The sequence below is a fragment of the Purpureocillium lilacinum genome, assembly GCF_023168085.1.
Source record: "Purpureocillium lilacinum CBS 284.36 DNA, scaffold_4, whole genome shotgun sequence".
Lineage (NCBI taxonomy): Eukaryota > Fungi > Ascomycota > Sordariomycetes > Hypocreales > Ophiocordycipitaceae > Purpureocillium > Purpureocillium lilacinum.
Genome location: NW_027072114.1, coordinates 4,111,359 through 4,134,073, shown reverse-complemented (window position 1 = coordinate 4,134,073; position 22,715 = coordinate 4,111,359). Strand labels below are relative to the sequence as shown.

At 57.1% G+C, this 22,715-nt stretch overlaps 8 protein-coding genes across 8 annotated transcripts; 3 read left to right on the top strand and 5 right to left on the bottom strand.

Annotated features, from left to right (window-relative positions):
• Positions 1–1,453: 1,453 nt before the first annotated feature.
• PLICBS_006416 (uncharacterized protein) lies at positions 1,454–3,494 on the bottom strand (the record flags this gene model as incomplete). Its single annotated transcript, XM_018327509.2, has 4 exons — positions 1,454–2,556; positions 2,626–2,700; positions 2,771–3,376; positions 3,461–3,494. The coding sequence occupies 4 exons, from the start codon at positions 3,492–3,494 to the stop codon at positions 1,454–1,456; spliced, it is 1,818 nt and encodes a 605-aa protein (XP_018173937.1).
• A 3,437-nt stretch (positions 3,495–6,931) lies between these two features.
• On the top strand, positions 6,932–8,469 carry PLICBS_006415 (uncharacterized protein; the record flags this gene model as incomplete). Its single annotated transcript, XM_018327510.2, has 2 exons — positions 6,932–8,225; positions 8,285–8,469. The coding sequence occupies 2 exons, from the start codon at positions 6,932–6,934 to the stop codon at positions 8,467–8,469; spliced, it is 1,479 nt and encodes a 492-aa protein (XP_018173938.2).
• A 175-nt stretch (positions 8,470–8,644) lies between these two features.
• On the bottom strand, positions 8,645–9,590 carry PLICBS_006414 (uncharacterized protein; the record flags this gene model as incomplete). The annotated part of the gene is made up of 3 exons (XM_018327511.1): positions 8,645–8,730; positions 8,808–9,240; positions 9,297–9,590. 3 exons carry the CDS (start codon positions 9,588–9,590, stop codon positions 8,645–8,647), a joined length of 813 nt encoding a protein of 270 aa, XP_018173939.1.
• Positions 9,591–9,978: 388 nt separating this feature from the next.
• PLICBS_006413 (uncharacterized protein) lies at positions 9,979–10,764 on the top strand (the record flags this gene model as incomplete). Its single annotated transcript, XM_018327512.1, has 3 exons — positions 9,979–10,416; positions 10,468–10,627; positions 10,706–10,764. 3 exons carry the CDS (start codon positions 9,979–9,981, stop codon positions 10,762–10,764), a joined length of 657 nt encoding a protein of 218 aa, XP_018173940.1.
• Positions 10,765–11,349: 585 nt separating this feature from the next.
• PLICBS_006412 (uncharacterized protein) lies at positions 11,350–13,135 on the bottom strand (the record flags this gene model as incomplete). The annotated part of the gene is made up of 2 exons (XM_018327513.2): positions 11,350–12,413; positions 12,508–13,135. The coding sequence occupies 2 exons, from the start codon at positions 13,133–13,135 to the stop codon at positions 11,350–11,352; spliced, it is 1,692 nt and encodes a 563-aa protein (XP_018173941.1).
• A 1,473-nt stretch (positions 13,136–14,608) lies between these two features.
• Positions 14,609–16,424, top strand: PLICBS_006411 (inorganic phosphate transporter pho84; the record flags this gene model as incomplete). Its single annotated transcript, XM_065600937.1, has 5 exons — positions 14,609–14,699; positions 14,774–15,064; positions 15,121–15,411; positions 15,476–15,611; positions 15,674–16,424. The coding sequence occupies 5 exons, from the start codon at positions 14,609–14,611 to the stop codon at positions 16,422–16,424; spliced, it is 1,560 nt and encodes a 519-aa protein (XP_065457009.1).
• A 93-nt stretch (positions 16,425–16,517) lies between these two features.
• On the bottom strand, positions 16,518–17,573 carry PLICBS_006410 (uncharacterized protein; the record flags this gene model as incomplete). The annotated part of the gene is made up of 1 exon (XM_018327515.1): positions 16,518–17,573. The coding sequence occupies one exon, from the start codon at positions 17,571–17,573 to the stop codon at positions 16,518–16,520; it is 1,056 nt and encodes a 351-aa protein (XP_018173943.1).
• A 1,218-nt stretch (positions 17,574–18,791) lies between these two features.
• PLICBS_006409 (uncharacterized protein) lies at positions 18,792–20,449 on the bottom strand (the record flags this gene model as incomplete). The annotated part of the gene is made up of 6 exons (XM_018327516.1): positions 18,792–18,875; positions 18,964–19,304; positions 19,375–19,627; positions 19,721–19,855; positions 19,921–20,310; positions 20,378–20,449. 6 exons carry the CDS (start codon positions 20,447–20,449, stop codon positions 18,792–18,794), a joined length of 1,275 nt encoding a protein of 424 aa, XP_018173944.1.
• Positions 20,450–22,715: the final 2,266 nt, after the last annotated feature.

The window sequence follows — 22,715 nt, the reverse complement described above, 5'->3', positions numbered from 1 at the left end:
ATCCCTCGAACAAGTCCAGGGTGATGTGCTAGAATCCCGGCGTCGACGCCGCGTAAGTGCTGATGAAGCCGTCAAACTACATTGATGAATACGTAGTCATTTTGGCATGTGAAACGGGATCTCGTGTAGTAAACATCCCGGACCTGACTCTTCGGTCGTTCCCCCTTCATCGTCGATGACTGAGTGTGCGTAAGACCAGTGCTTTCTGGGCCGAGTTTACCACAGAAGGTGTGGGATGACTGCATAATAGGCATCTACGGACATAATGGCCCCGGCAAAAGCCTTGCCAACCGTCTGGTAGTTGTGCTCTCGGACTGTTGACGAAACAAAGCCTTTCTAGGGGCAAGCACATGCGATGCGACCGACCAGACTGGTGGCAGGTATTGGGCCGAAACAGTACCTCTACTTTCCACAAACGCATTTCTCTATTTTCACATAACACCGCGACCAAGGCCCGTACAGCCACCAAGAGCCTTTACTGCCAGCGCCAAAAACAAGTTCGGTCTTTCGTACAGTGCCATTCCAGCCGCCTGCGCACGCACCTGGCAGCCGTCATTGAAAGAGGGCGAAGGCTACTAGGCTGCGCAGGCCACAGCAGCAATAACTGGCACCGTAGCCTACATGCTGGAGCGGCAATTAGAGGCTGCGCGGGCCGCGCGCAGCAGCGGCAATCGGAGCTCTCACGGGGCTGCGGGGCTGCGGCCAGACAGCGTAGTACTGTAACCCAGTCTTGGCGGTGCCAGCTAGTGAGAAATGGAGAAATGCGTGTGTGAAAATAGAGATGCGCGGCGGAAAATCCGCATCGCCACAACGGAAAGCGTTGATGGAATCGTTAGATGCTCTGTTCGCCGTGAACGCCTCACCTCATAGCAGCAAGCCGTTTTTGGCTCTACAGCTTTCCTTCCGAAGTTTCTGGTTCAATACTTGCCTACCTCTCTATACGTCAGGCCCGCCGGAATTATCCGGTTGCCGAGTTTGAGTAGTTTTAACGCCCGTGCCAGTGCCGGCTTCAGGTGGAAACATATGGCGGGGTCCAACCAGAGTCTCAGGAGCAGAATAAGGCCATGTATGGGCATGAAGGACAGAAACTGATGTGTACGGCGATCTTGTCGCATAGGCTAGCGAGGCATGAGGGGATCCATATCTCCGAAACTCTTCAGGTGCTGTCGCCATGGAAGACACTGCCCTCAAGTTCAGGGAAGGTCATGTTCGTCCAAGTCGTTGCCCTCCAGAAACCCGAGTCACTCAAAGCCACCGAGGCCATTCGAGCAACACGGTGCCCCAAACTCCAGTCCAGCAGTGAGTCGTCCAGGCGGATCGTGGGCAAGGTCTCCTTTCCGATCATAGTTGGCTAATAAGTAAAATCTGTATTCTAACTAGCGCATTCTCCTCGTGACAGACCGCCTGCTCGTGGGAAAGCGAAGTGACATCATCGTGGCGGGTGCCTAGACATCTACAGTGTGCCCACAGACTTCCTCCAGACTTTCTCCTTCCACTCATCATTGATGGTTCTATAATCTTCTGCTCCGTACGCGCTGAACATCTCGGCCAAGGCGCCGCGCTTTCTGTGGGGATCAAGCCCGAGGTCTCGCTGGAGCAGGTCCAAGTACGGAACAGCATCGAAGATGAATGACGGTGCCTTGTTGCCCCAATCGACCGGATAGCGCCACCGGCCGAAGCGATTATGCAAAGCTGTTTCGTAGCGCAGTCTTTCCAGGGCAGCCTCGTCGCCAACCGCAGCCGCCGGGTCGTTCTTCAGGAGACCGCAGAAATAGGCGGCAGCCCAGAGCCCCTGGATGTGGGCGTTCAGCGTATTGCTAAAGTTGCTGACGATTCCGACGAACGCAATGTCGCGGTGCCGTAAGAACCGTGGAGACGGTGGTACGAGGAAGTGGTACAGCATGAAAGGGGTGAGTCCGTTGTACGGCGTGGTCGCATCGGCGGCGCTCGTCACGAAGCCCCTTTGCTCCGCAAGGGGAACATAGTCCTTGTTCCAGACCTCTTGCTTGCGCAACCGCGGGAACCTTTTCAGAATATCCGTGTCAGCCTGCGCTTGGATCTCGTGCTGGTTGGCCAGATCGGTCGTCGCAGAGGTTGCGCCATCTTGCTGCAAGTGTGGAACGCCAAGCTCAGCATCAATCCCCTCTGGGAGGAACTTTACGGGCGGAACTTGCTTCCATCCGGTATGCGCGAGTATTGCGTCTGACTTGAACGATGTACCGTCGGCGAGATGAACTGTGCCTGGAGAAAGGTGATCGATCTCTCCAATGTGGATCTCTACACTGTCACGTTTCACGAGGTCGAAGAAGTCGTTGTCGTAGTTCAAGATGCTGAAGCTCGCGCCAGTGAACATGGCGCCTGTCCATGGCTTCAGCTTGGCCGTCTTCGGATGAGAGTCATAGCCGTTTAGTTGGGCAACATCGTTGCCCAGTATCCTCCAGAAGGCATCGACAATGAATCGGCCGACAGCCGTTTGGTGAAGGAACCGACGGATGGCGGTGTATCCATCCGCATCACCCCATATGCAAGGGCTGAACCAAGTTAAAAAGCGCATGTCTGGATTTTCCATTTAGCATTCCAGAAAGGTGTCTCGAGCGAGAAGTGTTTGGTGCCATGCGCACATACTTGCGAGTTTCTCGATCCATTGCTTCAGCGGCGTGACGTATGACGGGGCAATCCAACACGGGCCATGGCCGGACGCTATTAATCGAAGTCAAATCAGCACAATGTTCGACGTCAGGCATTGAGCGCTGTCTAGAGAGCGCCTCACAGCGAATGACCCAATTGACCTTGACTCCAGCTTGGGCGTAAGAGTAGACGGCATCCCACGAAAACTTGGTCGCGCCAAAAATGGTGACGTCTTTCGCAGTCTCCAGTGTAGCCCTGTTTTGCAGAAAGTGCTTTCCGTGGAATATCGGGCCACCGAAGCTGTCCTGGCCCTCAAACCTAGGGAGAAACGGCTCGGAAGTCAGGCCGGTGGCAATGACGAGGCGACGAGTAAACACCTGGGATTCGCCGTCGCTGCCTGCCACGGTCAGGGTCCATCCTCCGCCAGCGTCATCGTGGTGCTCTGCCGCCAAGACTTTGCTGTGAAGACGGACGAGATTGTCGATGCCAAAATGGCTCGCGTAGGCTTTCAGGTAGGTGTTGATAATGTCTCCAGAAATGTACTGCCCAGGCTTAATGCCGAACCTCTCGCTATCCATGGGAAAGTCGGGATACTCATATGTGCCTAGCAAGTTGTTGCTCTTGAGATCGGGGTACAAGCGCTCGTCGGCCCAAGTTCCGCCCAGAGACGACTGCGACTCAAAAATCGCGAGGGAATCGTCAGGCCTCGTGTATCGATACTGCTTGGCGGCAGCTAACCCGTACCATCCTGCGTCCAACGGCCATCAGAATACCATTCCAAGCAAGAGTGGGAACGCGGGCGCGTTTGGGAATTGAAAGCTGTGAGGCTCACCTGCGCCGATGACGGCGCAATCCACGCGCTCCATCGAGAAGGCGGGCGAGGACGTCTGGCTCCCCACCCTTCAGTTGGCTGGCCGAACTCAAAAGACAGTTGCCTCTGGACGCGCACGTACGGGTTCGCAACCTCCGGCGGGTTGGAGCGCGATACTACTGCAACAATCGCTGTCACAAATGCAACACTGCTTGGGGGACTCTCCCATAATAAAGTCGTGGGGAGACGAGGGGTAGCAATACGAAGTACAGAGTCTCAACGGGGGTCACCACCCATCATGGTTAGTGCACCGTTGCCATCATTTAACCATGCCCCAGACACACCTCGCTGTGTTGGTATCAGTGACGAGGGCGCCCTGAATCAGCCGCCAGAGGCCACCCGTTATTATCAGGCCTGCCCACTGCCATGTGGGGGCTGATGAAAATCACTTGCTTCGCACCCTCGAGCAGCCGGGAAAAAGAGCCAGTCAAGCACGCTGTGTCGGTTTTATGCTCCTGTTTTGAAACCGTTGACAGCAATAAATCCCTCTTTGCCCCCGTCGCGTCATGTTGGGCGAAACCAAAGAGGTTGGATGCCAGAGCGACACCATCACCCTCGCGTTCAACTGCACCGCGCCCCTTGTGTTGGCCAGCCATTGTGACACAGGGAAGTGGGAGTGCAACGCGTCACAACAACGAGATGCAGGCAGGCATCGTTTTTCTTGCAGTCAGCCCGTGTCACCACTACCCTGCACATGTGCCGCGTAGGAAGCACGAGTCCTGCGACTCCCGCCCCCATCATCGCAAAGTAGCCACTGGACCGCCCCGACCCCCGGACCGGATGTTGTCACAGTATTGCCTTTGACGGCCAGGGTTGACAGCGACAGCTCAACAGCGGAAGCTCTTTGCGACCTTGCAACATCATCAGTCTCCACGTCAGCACGCACACCATCAATCCGACGCCGCATTGAAGGCGTGGGCGGCACGCTGCAACCGCACATGCACGCTCACCACGTAGTCCTCCATGTCGAGCGGCCTTGCCATGTGGCCCAACAAACTCGCAATGTGAACCGTTCAAGTTGAGGTCTCTCAGCAACACTTAATAAGCCCGCGTGCTCCAGGCTTGCAGATAGTTCCCGGAGGGGACAGGCCATGCCCCAGCACATCGAATGACACCAACTCGAGCATCTGCCGCGGAGGCATGGACCCCTTTGGCCGTTGACTTGTCGGTGATGCTGCTGAGAACATGCTCACCCTTCCGCTCGGTTGGCTTCAAGGGCCTGCGGGCGGACACTGGACTTCTTCGTTTAGTTTTCCGGGACAGGCAAATGCACCCAGAGCAATGCTCACGCAGGCCACTAACACATGGCTTTCGCGGGCAGATACTGAATGCGGGTGAAACAGGCCTGGCGTATTCTGTCGACTTTCATGCCCATGGTCTCGCACATAATGGCATGACCGATGCGCAACGCGCTCTCCTGTCACCCGACAGCGAAGAGTTCCGGTCAAGGTACGCATGCAAGCGCCGTCTCAAGCCCTCCATTGCAATATACCGTGCTGAGACTCGCGGCTTTGTCTCTGCGCATGGCCATCGGCTGTAAGATTCAGCTCGCCGGGTGGTCGAGCCACTCGACCCTCCTGTGAACCCTCACAACATCGCTGCTTGTGTTCTATATACGTTTGACTGTACGTGGAAACCCATCCTGTACAGTAGAAAGATGGACGTTCTGACATGCCTTAGGCAGGTCTTAACGGGCATTACCTGGTCCGCATGTATCTCGGCTTCCAGTCGCCTTGTTGGCCTCGACATGGTTGATTCAATGTTGTCCGAGGTGAACTTGTTACTCGCGTGTCGACCGCTCTACAAGTGTTGGCAAATCTATCCAGATCCAGGTATTGAGTATGCATGCCAAGGTCAGGTGGCGGTTCATATCGATCAGGCACGGCGAACCGATCGCATCTCTCTGTGCGCACAGGTGTTTGCCAGCCGGCGGTGTCCCATCAAGTCATTTGGATCTATTTCACGTTCAATGTCCTCACAGACTTGTACCTCATCTCCATTCCGGTCCTCATGCTGTGGAAGGCTGCGCTTCGTCCACTGAACAAAGTCGGCCTCATCCTCCTGTTCCGTGGCGGCCTATTCATCATGATTTGCCCACGCTCCGGTGCATTCTTTTTGTCACGGTATGCTGCGAAGCCCAGTCCCTGTCATCGCTGGGGGCTAATAAAGATCGTAGAAGCCCGTGGATGGCGCGCAGCTAGCGGCGGGATCATGGGCAGTCCGGGGATCGTTCGTCGCCGCCGTCACAACCAACTTGCCCCTGGTGGTCCCGCTGCTGAAGCAATGGCTTACATCGGCAGTTGGATCCATGCCGTCGATACGCTCGTTCAGAAAGTCGGACAAGTCTCATACCAAAGTGCGAACCATCGGTGGAGGGCAGACACGGAGCTGACGCGGCTGCGGCCTTCCCACAGTGATTCCGAACACAACGTTCAGTGAGAGTGAGGAGAGGATGATGGAGGATGCGAGGTTGCAGAATGCCAGTGAGTGAAGCAAGGCCGAAAGCGCAAGCCAGAAAAGCAGAGCTCTCGTTCACAGCGCAGTCGTTGACGTTGTCGTCCTTCACCAGCTTCCATCGGCCGAGGAGCGCAGCGTGGACCTGCCCGTTGCCGGCGGGGTTCGAAGCTATACCGAGCAAAGAGTATCTAGCGACCGATGCGAAATATCAAATGTCTCCAGATACACGGCGGTGACCACCATTCGGGTTCTGCATTTAAGTGTCTACATGTAATTCGCCTTCTTGGTGACTTGGTGTGAGCAGCGCGCGCGATGGGAACACTGCAACGCTGCATCAATCCGATGATCACCAACGTCGCTGGCCTGTGGCCCTCACTTGTCCGGGGCGCCTCGCCCGAGCTACGCGCACACTTGATGTCATGCTATGTCCCTGTCGGCATCAACAATCGGGAAGAACCAAGAGGTCAGCGAAAGACATTTTCTCTCCGCATTGCGTGTTTCCGCTCGGGATCACGCACGTTTGTCTGTTCGGCGCAAGCTCCGTCAATAGCCATCTCTCGCCGTGAAAATGAAAGGTGAAATGGAGTCGCCGTCGGCTCCGTCGCGGGATTGGCGCGGCGGCGCGGCCAGTACCGAGTACTACCGACTTTATTTAACCGCAAAAGTGCTGCACCTAATGTGCTACTGGTGGAGAGATCCGCAGGACGCCCCATGGTTAAACTGGCAAGCCGTCGCTTCTTTTATGGGCCGTCGTGGATCTAGTCAGGGCCGGAACAAATGCTCTAGGATGTCGCCATTTCGACAACAATGGTGTACTCTGGTGAGGGGGGCGGCTGCATGGTCGATGCCATCGTGAACTGTTCTTAAAGATCAAGAACTCGTCAGTGTTCATATGGCCGCCATCCATTCAAAGTACGCAGTTTCCTCCGTCGGGCCCTAATCCCAGAAACGGCCGTTGGCACAGCACAGCGCACGATGACCGCGAAATCGGCGCCTTCCGCTGTTGCGGAAGCATCAACGCTCGAGTCTGGATCCTCCGACGACACTCGCCCGGTCAAGAAGACATGGTACCGGTCCACACTCTTCAATGCCTTTGTCATTGGTGTCGTCGGATTTCTGGCCCCGGGCCTGTGGAATGCGATGAACGCCCTTGGAGCTGGCGGAGCGCAAGAGCCTTTCCTCATCAACGCGGCCAATGCGCTCGTCTTTGGTCTCATGGGCTTCCTTTGCCTCTTCGGAGGTCCCATCGCTAACCGAATCGGATTGGACTGGACACTCTTCCTCGGCGCTGTCGGCTACCCAATCTACTCGGCTGGCCTCTACACCAACAACCGCTTTGGCAACGTGTGGCTGGTGCTGGTTGGGGCGGCTGCTTGTGGTATCTCGGCCGGACTCTTCTGGGCGTCCGAAGGCGCCGTTGCACTTGGCTACCCAGAGCCGGAGAAGAGAGGCAAGTACATGAACATTTGGCTCTGGTTCCGGACAGGCGGCCCTTTACTCGGTGGCGTCATTGTGCTTGCGCTCAACCACAGCGCCGAGGCGAAGAAGAAGGGCAAGGTCGACGCGCACACATACCTCATCTTTGTGGCCTTGCAATGCCTGGCCGCGCCTGTCGCCTTACTCCTGTCGCCACCGGACAAGGTGCAGCGTACAGACGGCAGCAAGGTCATTGTGCGTGCCGAAAAAAGTCTCAAGGCGGAGTTTGCAGCGCTGTGGAAAGCCAGCTTGCGAAAGGACATCCTATTGCTGCTTCCCATCTTCTGGGCCTCCTACTTCAACCAGTATAACGGCAACTTCCAGACCTACTACTTTGGCGTTCGCGCCCGCGCCCTCATCGGCTTCGTCAGCAATTTCGGCACGCTCTTGTCCTCACAGCTCATGAGCATGCTGCTGGACTGGAAGAAGTTTTCGGTCAAGAAGCGCATCATCATCGGCTTCTGGTACTCGCTGGTGCTGCACATTGTCGCCTGGGTCTACGGCTGGGTTATACAGGAAAAGTACACAGCAAACCCGCCAGCTTGGGACTGGGAAGACGCGGGATTTGTCGAGGGGTTCTTTGTTCTGCTTTTGTGGGACTTTGCGCGCCAGGCTTTGCAAAACTGGCTGTATTACTTCTTGGCGACAAAGACCGACAATATCTCTGAACTGAGTCGGTTTTGCGGCATTCTACGCGGCCAAGAGAGCTTCGCGCAGGCCGTGAGCTTCGGACTCAACACAAAGAAATGGCACGGTGGACGAGTTCCCCTGGCCGTAAACACGATCCTCCTTGGTATGTACCAGATTGTGTTCAAAGAAAAGGACGCTGTGTTGCTGACCTTGCACAAACAGGCCTCTCCGTGCTTCCGACATGGCTCGCCGTAAAGGGTCATGTCCCTGTCGAAACGCCCAAATATGTTGCGCCCCAGCAGGAGAGCGAGGAGGATGTGCCGTTAGGCAGCGCCAAGATCGGAGTCGATGAGAAAACCGAAGTCGCTGGTGCAGAGTCGAGCAGAGGAAATGCCGGTGGGATTTGATCGTCTCATGCGCGTCCCAAAAGCGAGACTAATGGCATTTGGTAGTGAGAAGGCTACTGTGTGCTCTAAAACTATGATGCTAGGGATGTGTCTCGCTAGGGCGTGCAAATCGTGAACAAGAAAGCTATCACTCCTCGTTCGGTTTATACTTTGCGCGACATGGCGGCACATGCAGCTACGCCCTGCTACTGACGGAGGAAAATGGCGCGGCAAAGCCATACGTTTTCCATCCTTGCTGGTAGTCTTTTCCTTCTTCGCGCTCTGCCCAAAAGCGGCTTGGTCAGCCATTGCAGCATACGTACCGAAGTAAGTGGGCGTGGTCGAGGTGGAAGGCTCACCATGATCAGGGGGAAATATCTGTCGTCTGTGTTCGTAATACTTCTGGCGCAGATCGGCTCCATCCTGTTTCATGTAGTACGTCGCGTAAAGGCTCGTCCTGCTCTTGTCCGTTTGGTTTCTTTTCGACCGATGGGCGAGGCGGCTCCCAAAGAGGAGTATGTCACCCGGTGCCAGCGGCACGGCGACCCAGTTGTGGCTATCCTCCCATGCGGAGCTGATTCTGCCACCCTGGCTAAACTCAATGTCGCTCACGTGCGACCCAGGGACGACCTCCAGGCAGCCGTTGGCAATGTTTGCCTCGTCAATGGCAATATTGGCGGTGATGTGATGAATCTGCCCAATGTGGCTGTAGGCATGGTAGTCCACGTGGGCGTGGAATCCGTTGCCGTTTGGCAGCTTATAGTTGATCTTGTCCTTGAAGAGAAGCGTGTCCTATAGTATCTTGTGAGCCTGCGCCTTTGGGGCGGCGGTGAGCAGAGTATGAGTACTTCGCCAGCTATTTGCTTCAGGATGGAAGCGAGTCCGTCGCCACAGATTAGGCTCCTCCAGTCTTCGTGGTAATCGACAAACTTCTCGGTTCTCATGGGCTGTTTCTCGCCCGACGCTGTCACCTCAAAGTACGGCATCCATTTGCCCTTCTCCAGCGGCCAGCTCCTCACTTGTTCGGCCCATTTCTTCAAGTCGCTCGTCCTTTGTACAAGCTTGTGCTCGCTCGCTCGCAGGATCAAGTAGCCATTCGCTTCATAAAAGTCGAGTTGCTGCGGAGACAACAAAGGTGCCATGGTGTCGCTCGCGTGTACTGTTGTCTGCTCGAACGTGTGGCTTCCCTCTGGCTCATGATTCTGTTCATCTTTTGCTGCGAACGGACACACATATAGTGGCAACACCTGACATCAAATAGGCATGGGATCACCGAACCCGCTTCTGCATGGTGCCGCCGTCGGGCCGGACATCGACAGACACTAAACGGCTGGTACGGGCTTCTTCCCGAGCTGCATTGGCTTCCCGGCCGCTCGGGCTTCTCGCCGACGGTCCAACAACACGTTTGCGTACCGCGTGGCATCAAAATTGAGTACATCAACTACGATAATAGAAGAGAAACTGCATTTCGCAAGCTTTTTGATGCACCGTAGGTCCGACAACCCGTCGACACTTGTCGACAATATCGCAATGCTACCGTCCGTCGAGTCGCACGCTCGCGAGACCGTGAGACAGCTTTTCGACTTCATCCTCGCGCAAGGGAATACCGATTATCTAGGCGAGAGGGTTTCGCAGCTTGAACATTCTTTGCAATGCGGATACCTGGCGCAGCAAAGCCAGCAGTATGGCCACGATCAGGACGTCATCCTCGGCGCACTTCTCCACGATGTCGGCCGCTTTATCCCGGCAGCCGACAGCATGCCCAAAATGATTGCGCCCGATGGCAGCTATGTTGGCCGCGCAAGCCATGAGATCCTCGGGGAGAGGTACCTCCGCCAATTGGGTTTCAGTGACAAAGTGTGCCAACTCGTCGGATCACATGTCATGGCGAAAAGATACCTCACCGCCGTCGACAAAGACTATTACGAGGGCCTCAGCGAGACCAGCAAAAGAACTCTCAAGTACCAAGTACGTTCGCCCAAGACTGTGCCCGTGGTTCCGTGCGTTGACACGACGTAGGGAGGCATCTTCGACCAAGACCAAGTGAAAGAGGCCCAGAAGGACTCTCTGCTCAATGCCAAGCTCGCCATCAGGAAATGGGACGATGAAGCAAAGGTTCCTGGCCGTATCGTCCCCGGACTGCTGGAGTATGAGGACATTGCGACGAATTGCTTGATCGGTAGGTCTCGTAACAATAGTTCGCAACACCATGCATGAAGCGATTGCTGACCACGAGTCCATGTCGTTCAGCCTCCAGGACTCGGTTCCATGATTTCGGATCCTACCGATTTGCCCTCCCACAACAGCCAAGGTTGATACTTGGGGTCCGACATTTTGACGCAACTGCATTTCAAAATTCGGTCGAGGCAGAACGACTGCCCACGCTAGCTTCGGTTGTAGGTAGCAGCGCAAAGGCCATCGCCGACTTTCTTCACACCCCTCGGCAGTCGACTAGCTCTGAGTCTACGTGGAACGCAGACATTTCCGATCTGCTATTGCGCCGTGGTGTGCGTATTCGTATACTGGACACAGAAGCCGAATGTACATGTACCGAACCATCTGATCAACCGGAACGTGTGGGAGCCGACAGTGAGGAGCCATCCGCATTCGCCGCCATTACCGAGGCCATCAAGGGGTTGGAAGATGGCGATGTCGATGTTGCTTGTGTCGCTACCTTGCACCTGCCGACCGCGAAAGACCCAACGTACCGGACTTGCTTGGACTGGTTGGACAGGGAACTATGCCGACTCGCCTCGGCGAATGCGAGCGCCATGATTGTCGAGCGACACGGCCGCGGACTTGGAGCGACGTTATCGTCGCCCTCTGCGTCCAACCAGACGGCCCCAAGACGGCCCAAGTCCCAAGGCGAAGACGGCGATCTCGATTTGATACACTATGCACTTATCCACTTCTGACTATTTGGTGTCCGTGCTCATCAAATTCAAGGTCAAGCGGCCAGCTGTCGAGCTCGGGCAGTGGAGTCTGCAAGTTGAAGAAGTCGAAACTACTGATGCTTTGCACCCACTCCATGTCGTCCTGCATTGGAGGATGACCGACAATGGCAGTCGGATGCGGTACGGGGTCTTGGGCCGTAGCTCCATGTACGTGTAGCTCGTTGGGTGTTGTAGGATCTTGGAGCTTGTGCACCAGCTTGTCCAGACCCTTGGCTATAGACACCAGGAGATGCTTGTCATGCATATTGCTCGAAACGCTTTGGAGCATCCGCACGGTCTGGGTGACCAGGTCAAACACCTTGCTTTTGTCCATCCAAACGGTGTCGGGGTACTTTGTTGCCACTTTGAGAAGAAATACCACCGAAAACGCAATCATCATGTCGAAGCACAGAGGCAGGCCATTGAGAAATGACTGCATTTCGGCGTCCGCCGTCATGACGCCGAGGATGGAGGAGGCGCAGAGGACGGCGGTGTTGGCGACTTCTTCCAGCTCCGGCGACAGCCTGCGTGGCTCGCCGGTCTGCACGTTGTGGACGCCGCGGAATGCGTGAGAGCACAGGTAGAGCTTCGCAAAGTGAAAGTGCAGTCCGACGCCCTTGGCTGGATAGTTTCCCACGTTGGCGTTGGGCCCGAATCTATCGCTCCAGTCCGCGTACCAGGTGTCCAAAGAGATGGAGAAGCGTCGTAGCTGTGGCAACTGTGCGGGTGCGAGCGGCTTGCTGACGTCGACGCCAAAGTAGTCAAACACCTGCCCGGAGATGGACCAGATCTTGACCTGCGTCACAAGCCGGACGTCGTCTTCGGTTGCGTGCTCGGTGTCAAGAAACTCCATCGCGGCCTTGATGCTCTCGCATTCGTGCGACATGGGCGGGCGGCCATACAGGACGGAGCTGTGATGGTCGCAGACGTACACGAGGTAGTACAACCGAGTTCGCATGTATGCCGTCCGATCGCCCTCCAGCGCCTTGTATATGGCATGGTGCAGCTCAATCTCCGACGCGATTCTCACGGCTAAACGAAAGAGCCCAGGCGTCAGTCAACATTGGAGTTCAGCGGCCGGCGGGTTAGCAGGAGGAATTTTTGAAAGGTAAAGGGGTCAGCCTACCCGCGCCAACGAGCGCCCACGAGGGTCCGTTGAGCCAAAAGGCGCCAATGCAGAGTCCGCGGACGTCGTCCACGCTGTGCTGCCTCGACAGCATGTGCGCGGATACGAGGTGGCGCAGCTCACGATAGCACCTCTCGTACAAATGTCCCAGTTCAACCGAGTGGAGCGCTGCGACTGTGCAAACCGCCGCCGTCAGCAGCGACGAGCTGGCCACCACGGACGCGAGGTCCGTGTGATCGCCGAGGATACGGTAGAGAAGATGATCGAGGCGATCGCGGTACACGCCAAACAGTATCTCGGCTTCTTCTTGGGAGAGCACGCCCTTGGAAACCAGGGTGGGCGTCGCCGCAGCCGGCGGTCCTGCTGACCCAGGACTGCGCACTTCCGAGATGCAGGACGCCGGAATGGAGGCCGGCTCGCAGTGCGGGTCCACTGTGACTTCCCATAGATGCTCGCGATCCGCCGAATCATGCGGGTGAGGTTCGCCTTGCAGTGCCTGGTGATGGAATGGCGTCCGCGGGAGGGGCAAGTCTGCCTCCTCGTCGGCAAGAGCGCAAAGGTCCTGCAAGTCGAGGGCATCCGCCATCCTGTCGATGATGCGCTCCAGTCGCCGCAGCTTGTGCGTCATGGTATGTTTCCATCTTTGAACCCGTCAGCCGGTGCTCAGGTTCCGGCCCCGATGTACGGTGGCCCCATTGAACGTACGTGATATCATCCTCCAGCAGCATCTGCAAGCTCCGGTTCACTGTACATGACAAGCCCCGCTTCCTGCACCGGGTACAAGGAGGTTTGCCGCCCGTCATGTGGCATTTTATCTAGAATCCTGTTGGCGTGACAATGCGCGACAGTGCGTTTGTGTGCGGATGCCTGGGTCTCGTTTTACCTTTTGCTTGCGACAGGCAACGCACGCCGTAATCTTCCTGGTGATGTCGGGCGGCTTGTTGTCGCCAAAGGAATCTCGCAGCGCGGCAATCTTGGGTAGGGACGGCAAGGGTCCCTTCTCCATCGCGGTCACCAGACGTCAGGTCAAGCAAGATGAGTGTGCCGGGTGGTCTTTGTCGGATGGTGTCACACAGCAGGCGGAGACATGTGTCATGAGAGATGGAGGTATCGACAGAAAGAACAAACCGGCCTTTCGTCCTCCACTGCGATGGATCATGGAGGCGACTTGCAAGGCAGGCTGCTGATGTGATCGCGGGGTCACGACGTCAACCGTCCTGCCCTGGGATCCGGGAATCCTTGCATAGTGGCCGCTCATTGTGGAGACCTTCTCCAAAGGGCTGCGACTCGGACCTAGACTCGCGCCACCCTGCCAAAGCTGGACGCACAATGTTGTCCGGGTTGCGACTGCCATGCTCCAAGTCCAGGCACCACGGAAGACCGGGCGCTTCATGTTGTGGCCACCATCATCACAATGACACTCTCCTTCTCGTGACTGTTTTTCGTCGGTTGTCCTAGAGCGGCCGCCGGCCATGTACCGCAGCGCCGGGGTATCAGGATCTCGGACCCAAGGCCGACGCTGTGTCGTCGCAAAAGGAGCCGGAGCGGCTACGGTCTTCGCGCCGACGCCACAGTGGTTCCTGAGCAACCCACGTGGCGAGAATCCAGGCCAACACTGGACCGTGTGATATAACAACATCTGGCCCTGCACGAAGCACTCCAACAGGCCTCATCGAATAGAGTTGTCCCAATTACACCCGTTGCAAGTCGACAGCTGCTCTCTCATCAACATGAAGTTGACAGATCTTGAACACAAGAGATGCGCCGCACTGCACTTCCCTCCGACGGTGCCGCCGCCGCCCGGACCGCTGCGGCCACCGTCAGCCACCGTCAGGCGTCATCGACACAACGCAGTGTAGTGCACGCTCTGGCACCTCGAATCGTTGCTTTCCATTCTGTTGGCAGTATATATAAATGAGGCGCAGAACGTCGGATGCGGGCGGCCAAATGGGACTGAAGCGCGCCAGCGGTATATTGTCAACGAAGCGACGACGTTGTGGACTGCCTTTGCCCCCTCCACCAGAGCCGTTCCCAGTTCTTACGGCAGACTGTGGGTGGCACAATTGAGTGACTGCATTGCAGACGCCAGAACGAAGCGGCCATGGCAACCTTTTGGCACAGGGCAAAGTTTACGGTCGTTGCCGGAGCCGGATTCTTCACGGACGGGTACATCAACTTGACCATTGGCCTAGGTGAGCCGCTCCACCATTGACCTGACGATTCGACGGACGAAGCTCGGGCAACTCATCGTGCCCGCCACATGCAGTTGTTCCCGTCCTGGGATACCTCTACTTCGAGGACGATGGATCAAGCGTACCGGCGTCCAGTAGTGACATTATGAAGGGGTCTCTGAGCTTGGGAATGATTGTTGGCCAGATTGGCTTTGGCCTCCTCGGCGATACGTGGGGTCGCCGCACCGTGTACGGCAAGGAGCTCATCATCACCCTATTCGGAACACTCATGGTCATTGTGCTGCCTTGGAAGCACTTTTCCCCGGAAGCAGTCACTACATGGGTATCCGTATTTCGGGTCGTATCGGGAGTGGGCATTGGAGCAGGTGAGTGCAAAATTCAGCTTGCCGTGTCCACGTCAACGTCTGCACATGGACGGCAGGCTCATCGGGAGCACTAGACTATCCTTTATCGTCGGCGCTCTCTACCGAGAATCGGTCTCTCGGTTCGCGCGCCGTTCAGGTGCTGACCGTGTTTTCGTTCATCGGCATCGGTAACTATTTTGCCAGCATCATCTTCATCATCCTTCTCAGCGCCTTCAAGTCATCCGTTCTCAGCGACATCCGCACCCTCGAATGGGTTTGGCGCCTGCAACTCGGCATCGGCATGATTCCGGCAGCGATAACCCTGTATTCGAGGCTGACAATGCCAGAGACTGCGCCCTACAAAGAGTGTCCGTTCGATCCCATCGAGTCTGTTCGATGAGATTTCGCCATCGCTGACACTTTGCACACCAGACGTCACAAACAAATCTGCAGGTGACAGCGCTCAGGATCGAGGTTTGCGGCAGCAGATGCAAGAGTTCTGTGACTACTTCAAAGAGTGGCGACATGCCAAGGTGCTTCTTGCGACGTCAATGGCGTGGTTTCTCTTGTATGCTGAGCCACTGCGAGCGCGTGCACTGCATGCGCATGGTCTGTGCTAACATCGAGCAGCGACATTGCGTACTACGGCATCAACCTAAATCAGAGCATTATCCTGAGCAAGATTGGCTATGCCAGGGGTGACGACCCCTGGTCTACACTCTGGAAAATTGCCGTTGGCAATATCATCGTCCAAACAGCGGTACACACAGACCCTTCTATTCAAAGGTTGCTGGTCCAGCAGCAGTCCATCACTGACCTTGACAAGGGGTATCTGCCTGGGTTCTTCATTGGAATCCCACTCGCCGATGCTATTGGACGGGTGCGTCAACAGTTCTACCCATCGGTTGCCGTTCGCATTTTGTACGCGATTTGGGCCGGCATCTCCTCGCCGTCCGTGCACACATCCTCTGGCGGCCTGCTCGCCATGTTCGCCCTGTCGCAGCTCCTGCTCTGCCTCGGGCCCAACTGTACGACGTTTTTGCTGCCGTCCGAGGTCTTCCCCACGCGCGTCCGCGGCACGGCGCATGGCATCTCGGCGGCTGTTGGCAAGAGCGGCGCCGTTTTGACAGCATTTGCATTCGGCTCCATCACCAAGCGCATCGGCCTCTCCGGCGTCCTCGGGCTCTTCTCCGGCATCATGGCCCTGACGGCCGCGGTAACGCTTTTGATACCGGAGCCGAAGAACATGTCGCTTGCAGACATTGAGCGTGGGGCTCATATCGGTGACCAGCCTGGGGACATGGACGCCGGGACTGCAGAGGCTGGCGACCAGACACCCGATCTGAAGGGAACGGGTTTTGTGAGGGCAGTCTCGCTGTGAGCCAAGACTGAGGGTGGCAGATGCTTGCTTTATGAGGGCATCTACGACTGCGGGTACATACGACATGAACCTAACTAGAACCCATACTCCTTCTCAAAGCTTGCTGCTCGCCGTGAGGTACGTCCCTCCGAGCTTGAGCATTTCGACGGCCTCGTCCACGAACTCTTGGACAATCTCCGCGGCCGGCTGTATCCGCTTGACCGACCCGGCTACTTGGCCCATAAAGTGGGGGATGTCAATGTCCTCGACGCCTTGTTCAAGATCCTGCTCAAGGGGCACGATGCCGCGATCGCAAAGAGCCTGCACATCCTGTGGCTGGCTGTGCCACCTCTTGATATAATCGTTTGGTCTCATTCGCAGGGGTCGGCCAGACAAGACAAGGGTCCTCTCTGTTTCGTGGTAATCGCAGGCCACGACGGCCTGCTTGTGTTCCTCGCTCGTGTTGGCCTCGGTCGATGCCACGAACCGCGTTCCCACCCAAACAGCAGCGGCCCCCTGCATCAGGGAGCTCGCAAGACCACGGCCGTTGCTGATGCCACCTGCGGCGAGAACCAGAGCCGTCGAGCCCTTGAGCATCGGAGGCTTATAGTTGCGGGCAATATCCACGACGGCCGGGATCAGAATAGACGTGGTGATATCGCCGGTGTGCCCGCCAGCTTCGTGACCCTGGGCACAAACCATGTCGACACCAAGATCTAGGGCCTTGACCGCGTGCTTAGGGTGCCCAACCATGTTCATCACCAACACACCATTCTCATGGAGCTTGTCGATGATACGCTTCGACGGGAGCCCAATTGCACAGACGAACAGCTTTGCGCCGCTCTCAATGGTAATGTCGATAAGCTCATCGAGCTTGCCGTGGGTATAGTCATGATTCGTCTTCCGCGCGTTTCCACCGACCTTTGGGATCGCGAGATCAACGCCGAATGGCAAGTCAGGCCGAGCAAAGTTGGCCTTCATTTCAGCAATGATTTCGCGCAGCTGGTCCGGGGTGTACTGGAGACCGCCGATGATGCCGAGGCCGCCCGCGTTCGACACGGCGGCCGCGAGCTCTCCGCCAGATACACGCGCCATGCCTGCCAGCACCACGGGATGCTTGATGCCCATGAGGGTCGTGAATGGCGTTGTTATGGGGCCGGAGGGCGCCATGGTGATGGTGGTCGAGATCGATGTGGACGCCTGGGAGGGAGGCTGCTGGGCGGTCGCTGCGGGCAGTGCAGTCTGGTCGTAGACACACAAACAGACGTCGATTAGAAGGTGAAGACGGTGAAAGAGACGAGCAATTGGAAGAAAGTCACACAAAAATGACACCAAACATGCCGCGTGTACACCTCATTCGGCGCGGACGGGAGCTTTAAATCTGACATGAGCGGATCGGAGGGACTACACGCGCCGCCCCCTCCGCCCGCCAGGGGCTTCGGGTGCGGGCAACATGACGGCGTTGACGTTCCCGCCCGCCCCCGCATATGGTGTCCTGGGGAAAGTACCGAGGCACCGGGCCACGGCTTGGCCAGGCCACGGGCGGCTGGCAGAAGTTGCACCGACTGACACGCCTGAGGCCCAAGAGACCATTGCCGCGCCACCGGAAGGGTGCTTAATAGAGCTACTGTTTGCGAATTCGTATGTGCCTCAACCCAAACATCAGGTATGGCCGGCTCCTACATTTCATCACATGCGTACCTGGTATTTGTTGAGACGTGCGGCAACGGCCATCCGTGTGTTCCTGTTGAAAGAAGCCTATGATGGGTGCGATGGACGACGGTGAATGGAATCATTCCAAGTTCAAGGGATGCTATTTTCTTACGTGCGCACCATGCGCGGCCTTCAGGTGCCGAAGATGCTGCGCTCCACTCCGTCACTTCCCCTCAATCCATTTCGGTCCCGACCCGGTCCCACGACGATCGGGCCCTTGGCTGGACGCGGGGGAGGCCAGTCATCTTCAGCCCTACGCGGAAATTATGTAGGGAATGGGCCACCTCTATTTCATCGACCGAGTGCCTCGGGGTGAATGTCACACGAGGGTTTGTGGCCTCTGATCAAGCGCATTGCGGGAGGCGCCCAGGCATGCTGCTCAAATGCTCTTCACATCACCGTCGTCCACCATCATTTTGGTCGAGAATACTTTCGTGCTGTCTAACTGGTGGTCACGAGATCATCAAACAAGTATTGGAAGTTCGCAAAGCCCGGAAGTGGAAACTTTTCATTGCGCCGCTCGCGCCGGGTCTGGTCTCTTGGACAACAAACCCTTTTCTCTATACCGTTACAACGCAGAACACCAGTGCCTCTATGGAAAGTGGACTTCGCCGGTTGCACGAAGCTGCATGTGCTCCTGGCGATTGTGCAGGGGGGGTTCGGCACACCAAACAATCACCGCCGCTTCGAGTTGCCCGGTCGGTACCAATAAATGCCCTCCGTGGCCTCACTGTTGCCATTGGCTTGTGCAGCCCGACCCTGTCACGCAACGTCAGGGCATTGAACAGGCAACATGACCATTGCGACAAGAAGCCGTTTGATCCGGCCGGGGCAGGGCAAGACTCACCTTGGGTATCCGTTCCATCGCCGGCACATTGGCGTCAGTCTCAACCCACCGGCAATCCCTAAAGTTCTCGTAGAGCGCACCGTACCAGGGGCCGTTGTCCTGGTGGTAGTACTTGCCCAGCAGCGGGCGGATGGCATCGGTGGCCTCCTGGGCGTGGTAGTGAGGGATCTTTGGAAACAGGTGGTGGACGACGTGCAAGTCGACGATGTGGTGCATGAGGTGCCGGAGCACGAAGCCCGGGTCGCGGTCGACGGTGCTGAGGGCGCCGCGGAGGTAGGTCCAGGAGCCCTCGGCGAACTTGGGCAGGTCCGGATGCGTATGGTGGAGATAGGTGATGATGACTGCGCCACGCCGTTAATGTCTGGTGCTGCCGCAGCCCTGCTGCGAAGCAGGATATGTGTGTGCGCTTACCGATGTAGTGGTTCACCCACATCAGAGGCAGGATGTATGCCCACGTCACCGTCCACCAGCCGTACATGCCGGCCAGCTTGTACAGGAGGAAGCACATGCCGAGCAGGCCCACGTCCGAGGCGACGACCGACCAGAACTCATCGGCTCGGAACAGCGTGCCCCACGGATCAAAGTGGCTGTTGCTCCACCACCAGGTAGAAGGCCTCAGCGCGGCCTTGTCCCCAGAGCTAATGTGTGTGAACAAATACGTGGGCTTGACGCGGAGCACAGTCAGTGAGTGAATATGAAGCTGGGAGGAGGACACATGGGGAGGCCTTCATGCTGCATGTGCGATCCAAAGACGTACCCATCCGCAGACCTGCTGAACGATGAGTCGCAGGACAAGGACGATCGGTGCGTCCTCTGTAATCTCCTCCACCGACACCTTGCCCTTGATCATCTCCTTGTAGTCGTCCTTTTTCGGCGGCACGTAGATGTGGTCCTATGTTTTCATGGTCAACAAAGACTGTTCTTCTGGGCAAACCAAGGAGTCGCCGCGCGCCGTACCTTGGCCAGATGGTTGGTGTAGATGTGATGCCGTGAGTGGGTGGACCGCCAGCTGAAGAACGGCGACATGAGGAACGAGTGGATGAGGAAGCCGATGGCGTCGCCCAGGATGCGGTTGCTGCAAAACGCGCCGTGGCCGGCCTCATGTCCGAGGACCCAGAGGCCCATGCCGGGGATTCCAACCACGAACGGATAGAGAACGGCACAGAGGAGGAACTTGTATGTCGGATGGTCAATCTGCCTTTCGAGATACAGAGTGGCCGCAAGCGGAGCGGCCAGGAGGGCGACATCTTGGACGACGTAGGCCAGCGATCGAATGAGCGACGGCTGGAAGCAATGCTTCGGTATGGCTTTCCGAAGCTGGTCGACTCCAATATGCCCTTCCACGCACTGGGCGCCATCTCGTTGTCAGCGCTGTGTGCGAAGCGGAATTTCTTTGGCGGCTGTTCTCTCTTACTCCTGCCGGTACCTCCTCCTGATGGTAGGTGTCCGGGACGTAGCTGGCGCTCTCCACCACGGTCTGAGACATGGTGGCGAGCTTGTGTTGCGTTGTATTAGCTGCGGATGGGTCGTTTTTTTTTTTTTTACCGCATTGGACCGTATGTCTGGCGACGTCTGGCTTGAGGAAAGAGAAAGGGAAAGAGAAAAAAAAGGTTGGATAAGGGGCAGAAGATGGTGAACGTGCCCCAGTGCCGTGACCAACGCCCGCGGATCAAAGGAGACGGAACGACTCGAGGTACATTTTCACAAGCACTGGGACAAGAATATTATGTGGGTAATGGACTCGTTTTGCACAGTTGTGGATACGACATCGTTGCAAATTTGCATGGAGTCGTGGTAAATTAGCACACAAATGTCGCAAGCCCAGCCCACTCGCTGCTACATGCTAGCAATGCTAGATCCCTCGAGATGTGCGCCGTGCCCAACGCGGACGTTGCTAGCCGGCGGATGTGATGAGATGTAGCCCTCCGTGCGAACGCCCCCACGGAACTCTGTGCGCAGAAACATGCTTCTGTAGTGCCGGAGTCCTCATGGCATCGTCGTCCCAGTGTGTACGGTTTAGATGGCGTCCAGGGTCGCATGCATGCAAAAGCAATCCCAATCGCACGAGGCAGATCTTGGCTGAGATCAATGCAGGCTGGCTGCGAGCCGAGCTTGAAGAAGATAAGGTTGGGAGAGATGGGGACGTAGATGGCCAATAGCGAGGGAGGGCTTTGGCAAGGGTCCAAAACGGGCGAGTCGTGACTGGCCGGCCCCTGATTTTGGCGGACAAAGGGGGGTCGTGTCTGAAGGCCGGCAAACCGGGGACCAGGGGGGTGGGGAGGGCATTGTGCAGAGGGTGATGCATACTCGTCCGTTTGTATTCGCATAAACGGGGGCTCGTCTCGTTGAAACTGGCAGTGGTGCTCTACACGACGCACGGCATTCAGGGCCTCTTTTGGGGGATCACAGCACGAAGTACTTCGTTGATGGCGAGACACCAGACAGCGACGATGGCCGGTGAAAGGTGCGAGCCCAAGCCACTCGCATGGTTGGCCAGGACAGAAATGAGTGGGAAAACTGAAGACGGGGCATACCTAGGCAGCAAAACTCCAAAAATTTGTGTGGCTGCCACGAGGGTGTCGCCGGAGCTGAGTCAGTGGCCAACCTTGGATCAAATACTTGTCGGCAGCTCACGCAGTACCAGGCGGATAAAGAGGCTCCGTGAATAGGGAGGAGTGCGTAACACAGTCTCCCGCAAGCCCACGCACAGTGGCGCATCGACGAGATCTGCGACATGGCGATTTGATGCGAGGCAGCGGCCGAGCCAAGGCACCCCCTTCCCTCCCCCCGGCCACATGTGCAGCCTGGCAACCTATGTCTCGACCCTCGAGGCCGGAACAGACCGGCTTGGCGTTGCGGCGGCAGGGCCCACGGTCGAAGATGGATGTTCTCGGTGCAGCGAAGACACCACGCGAGGGGCTGCTTCTCACTCTCATCGGCATGGAGCCAGTCGCACGTCTTGGTACGCGCGGGAGCAAGGCGTCACGAGCCGTCACTACCATTGGGCCGCGGCATCCTCAGGGGCGCGAAAAGTTCATCTGCGTAGCAGCCCTGAAGGCATGTCTCGGCCAGGAGGTTTGATTCGGACACTGCCACGTGGAGCAGCTTCCCTGAACTGAAGGCGGAACGGGAGCCGTTTTGGCTGCACCACGGAAGGGTGTAGGGTAATTCAGGCGAGGCGGAGATGGCACTGTTACACATCAGCGTCAGGCGCCAGACGTGGCCGTGGACTGAATTGGACAAAATGTACAAAGTACATGCGGTGCCGGGCCGCAAACCCATCCAAGACGTCGTACCTACTTTCACGACCTGGAGGAGGGAAGAGAGAAAGGAGCCCGGCGCAGTGTTGACGTCAGGGTGAGGATCGGCAGCAATCTTGCCGTGCCACGTGAGGAGCCGCAGGAGGAGGATCTCGCGACGCGATGCGCCATCTCTCGAGCACCGCCGGGGGAGGGGACCAACCAGAAACTCTGCGGCGGCGACGGCACGTATGCGGCCGGGATGAAGCGCAGTTGGCAGCCTGAGGTGTTCCGCGTTGGCTGCGTTTCTCCGTTGTACTGTACGGTAACGCACGACAGCATATCGGGGCTGCGCCCACTTGACCATGTACTGTAGATGCCCGCCTATCCAATGCCTCTGGACGGTCCCCGTTGGTCGACTGTTGGAGAATGGAGGCCCACGCGCACGCTGCGTGACTGCGCAACTTGCCATGGCCCCAAGCAGAAAGGGGGCCCGGACGGGGAGTGACGCAG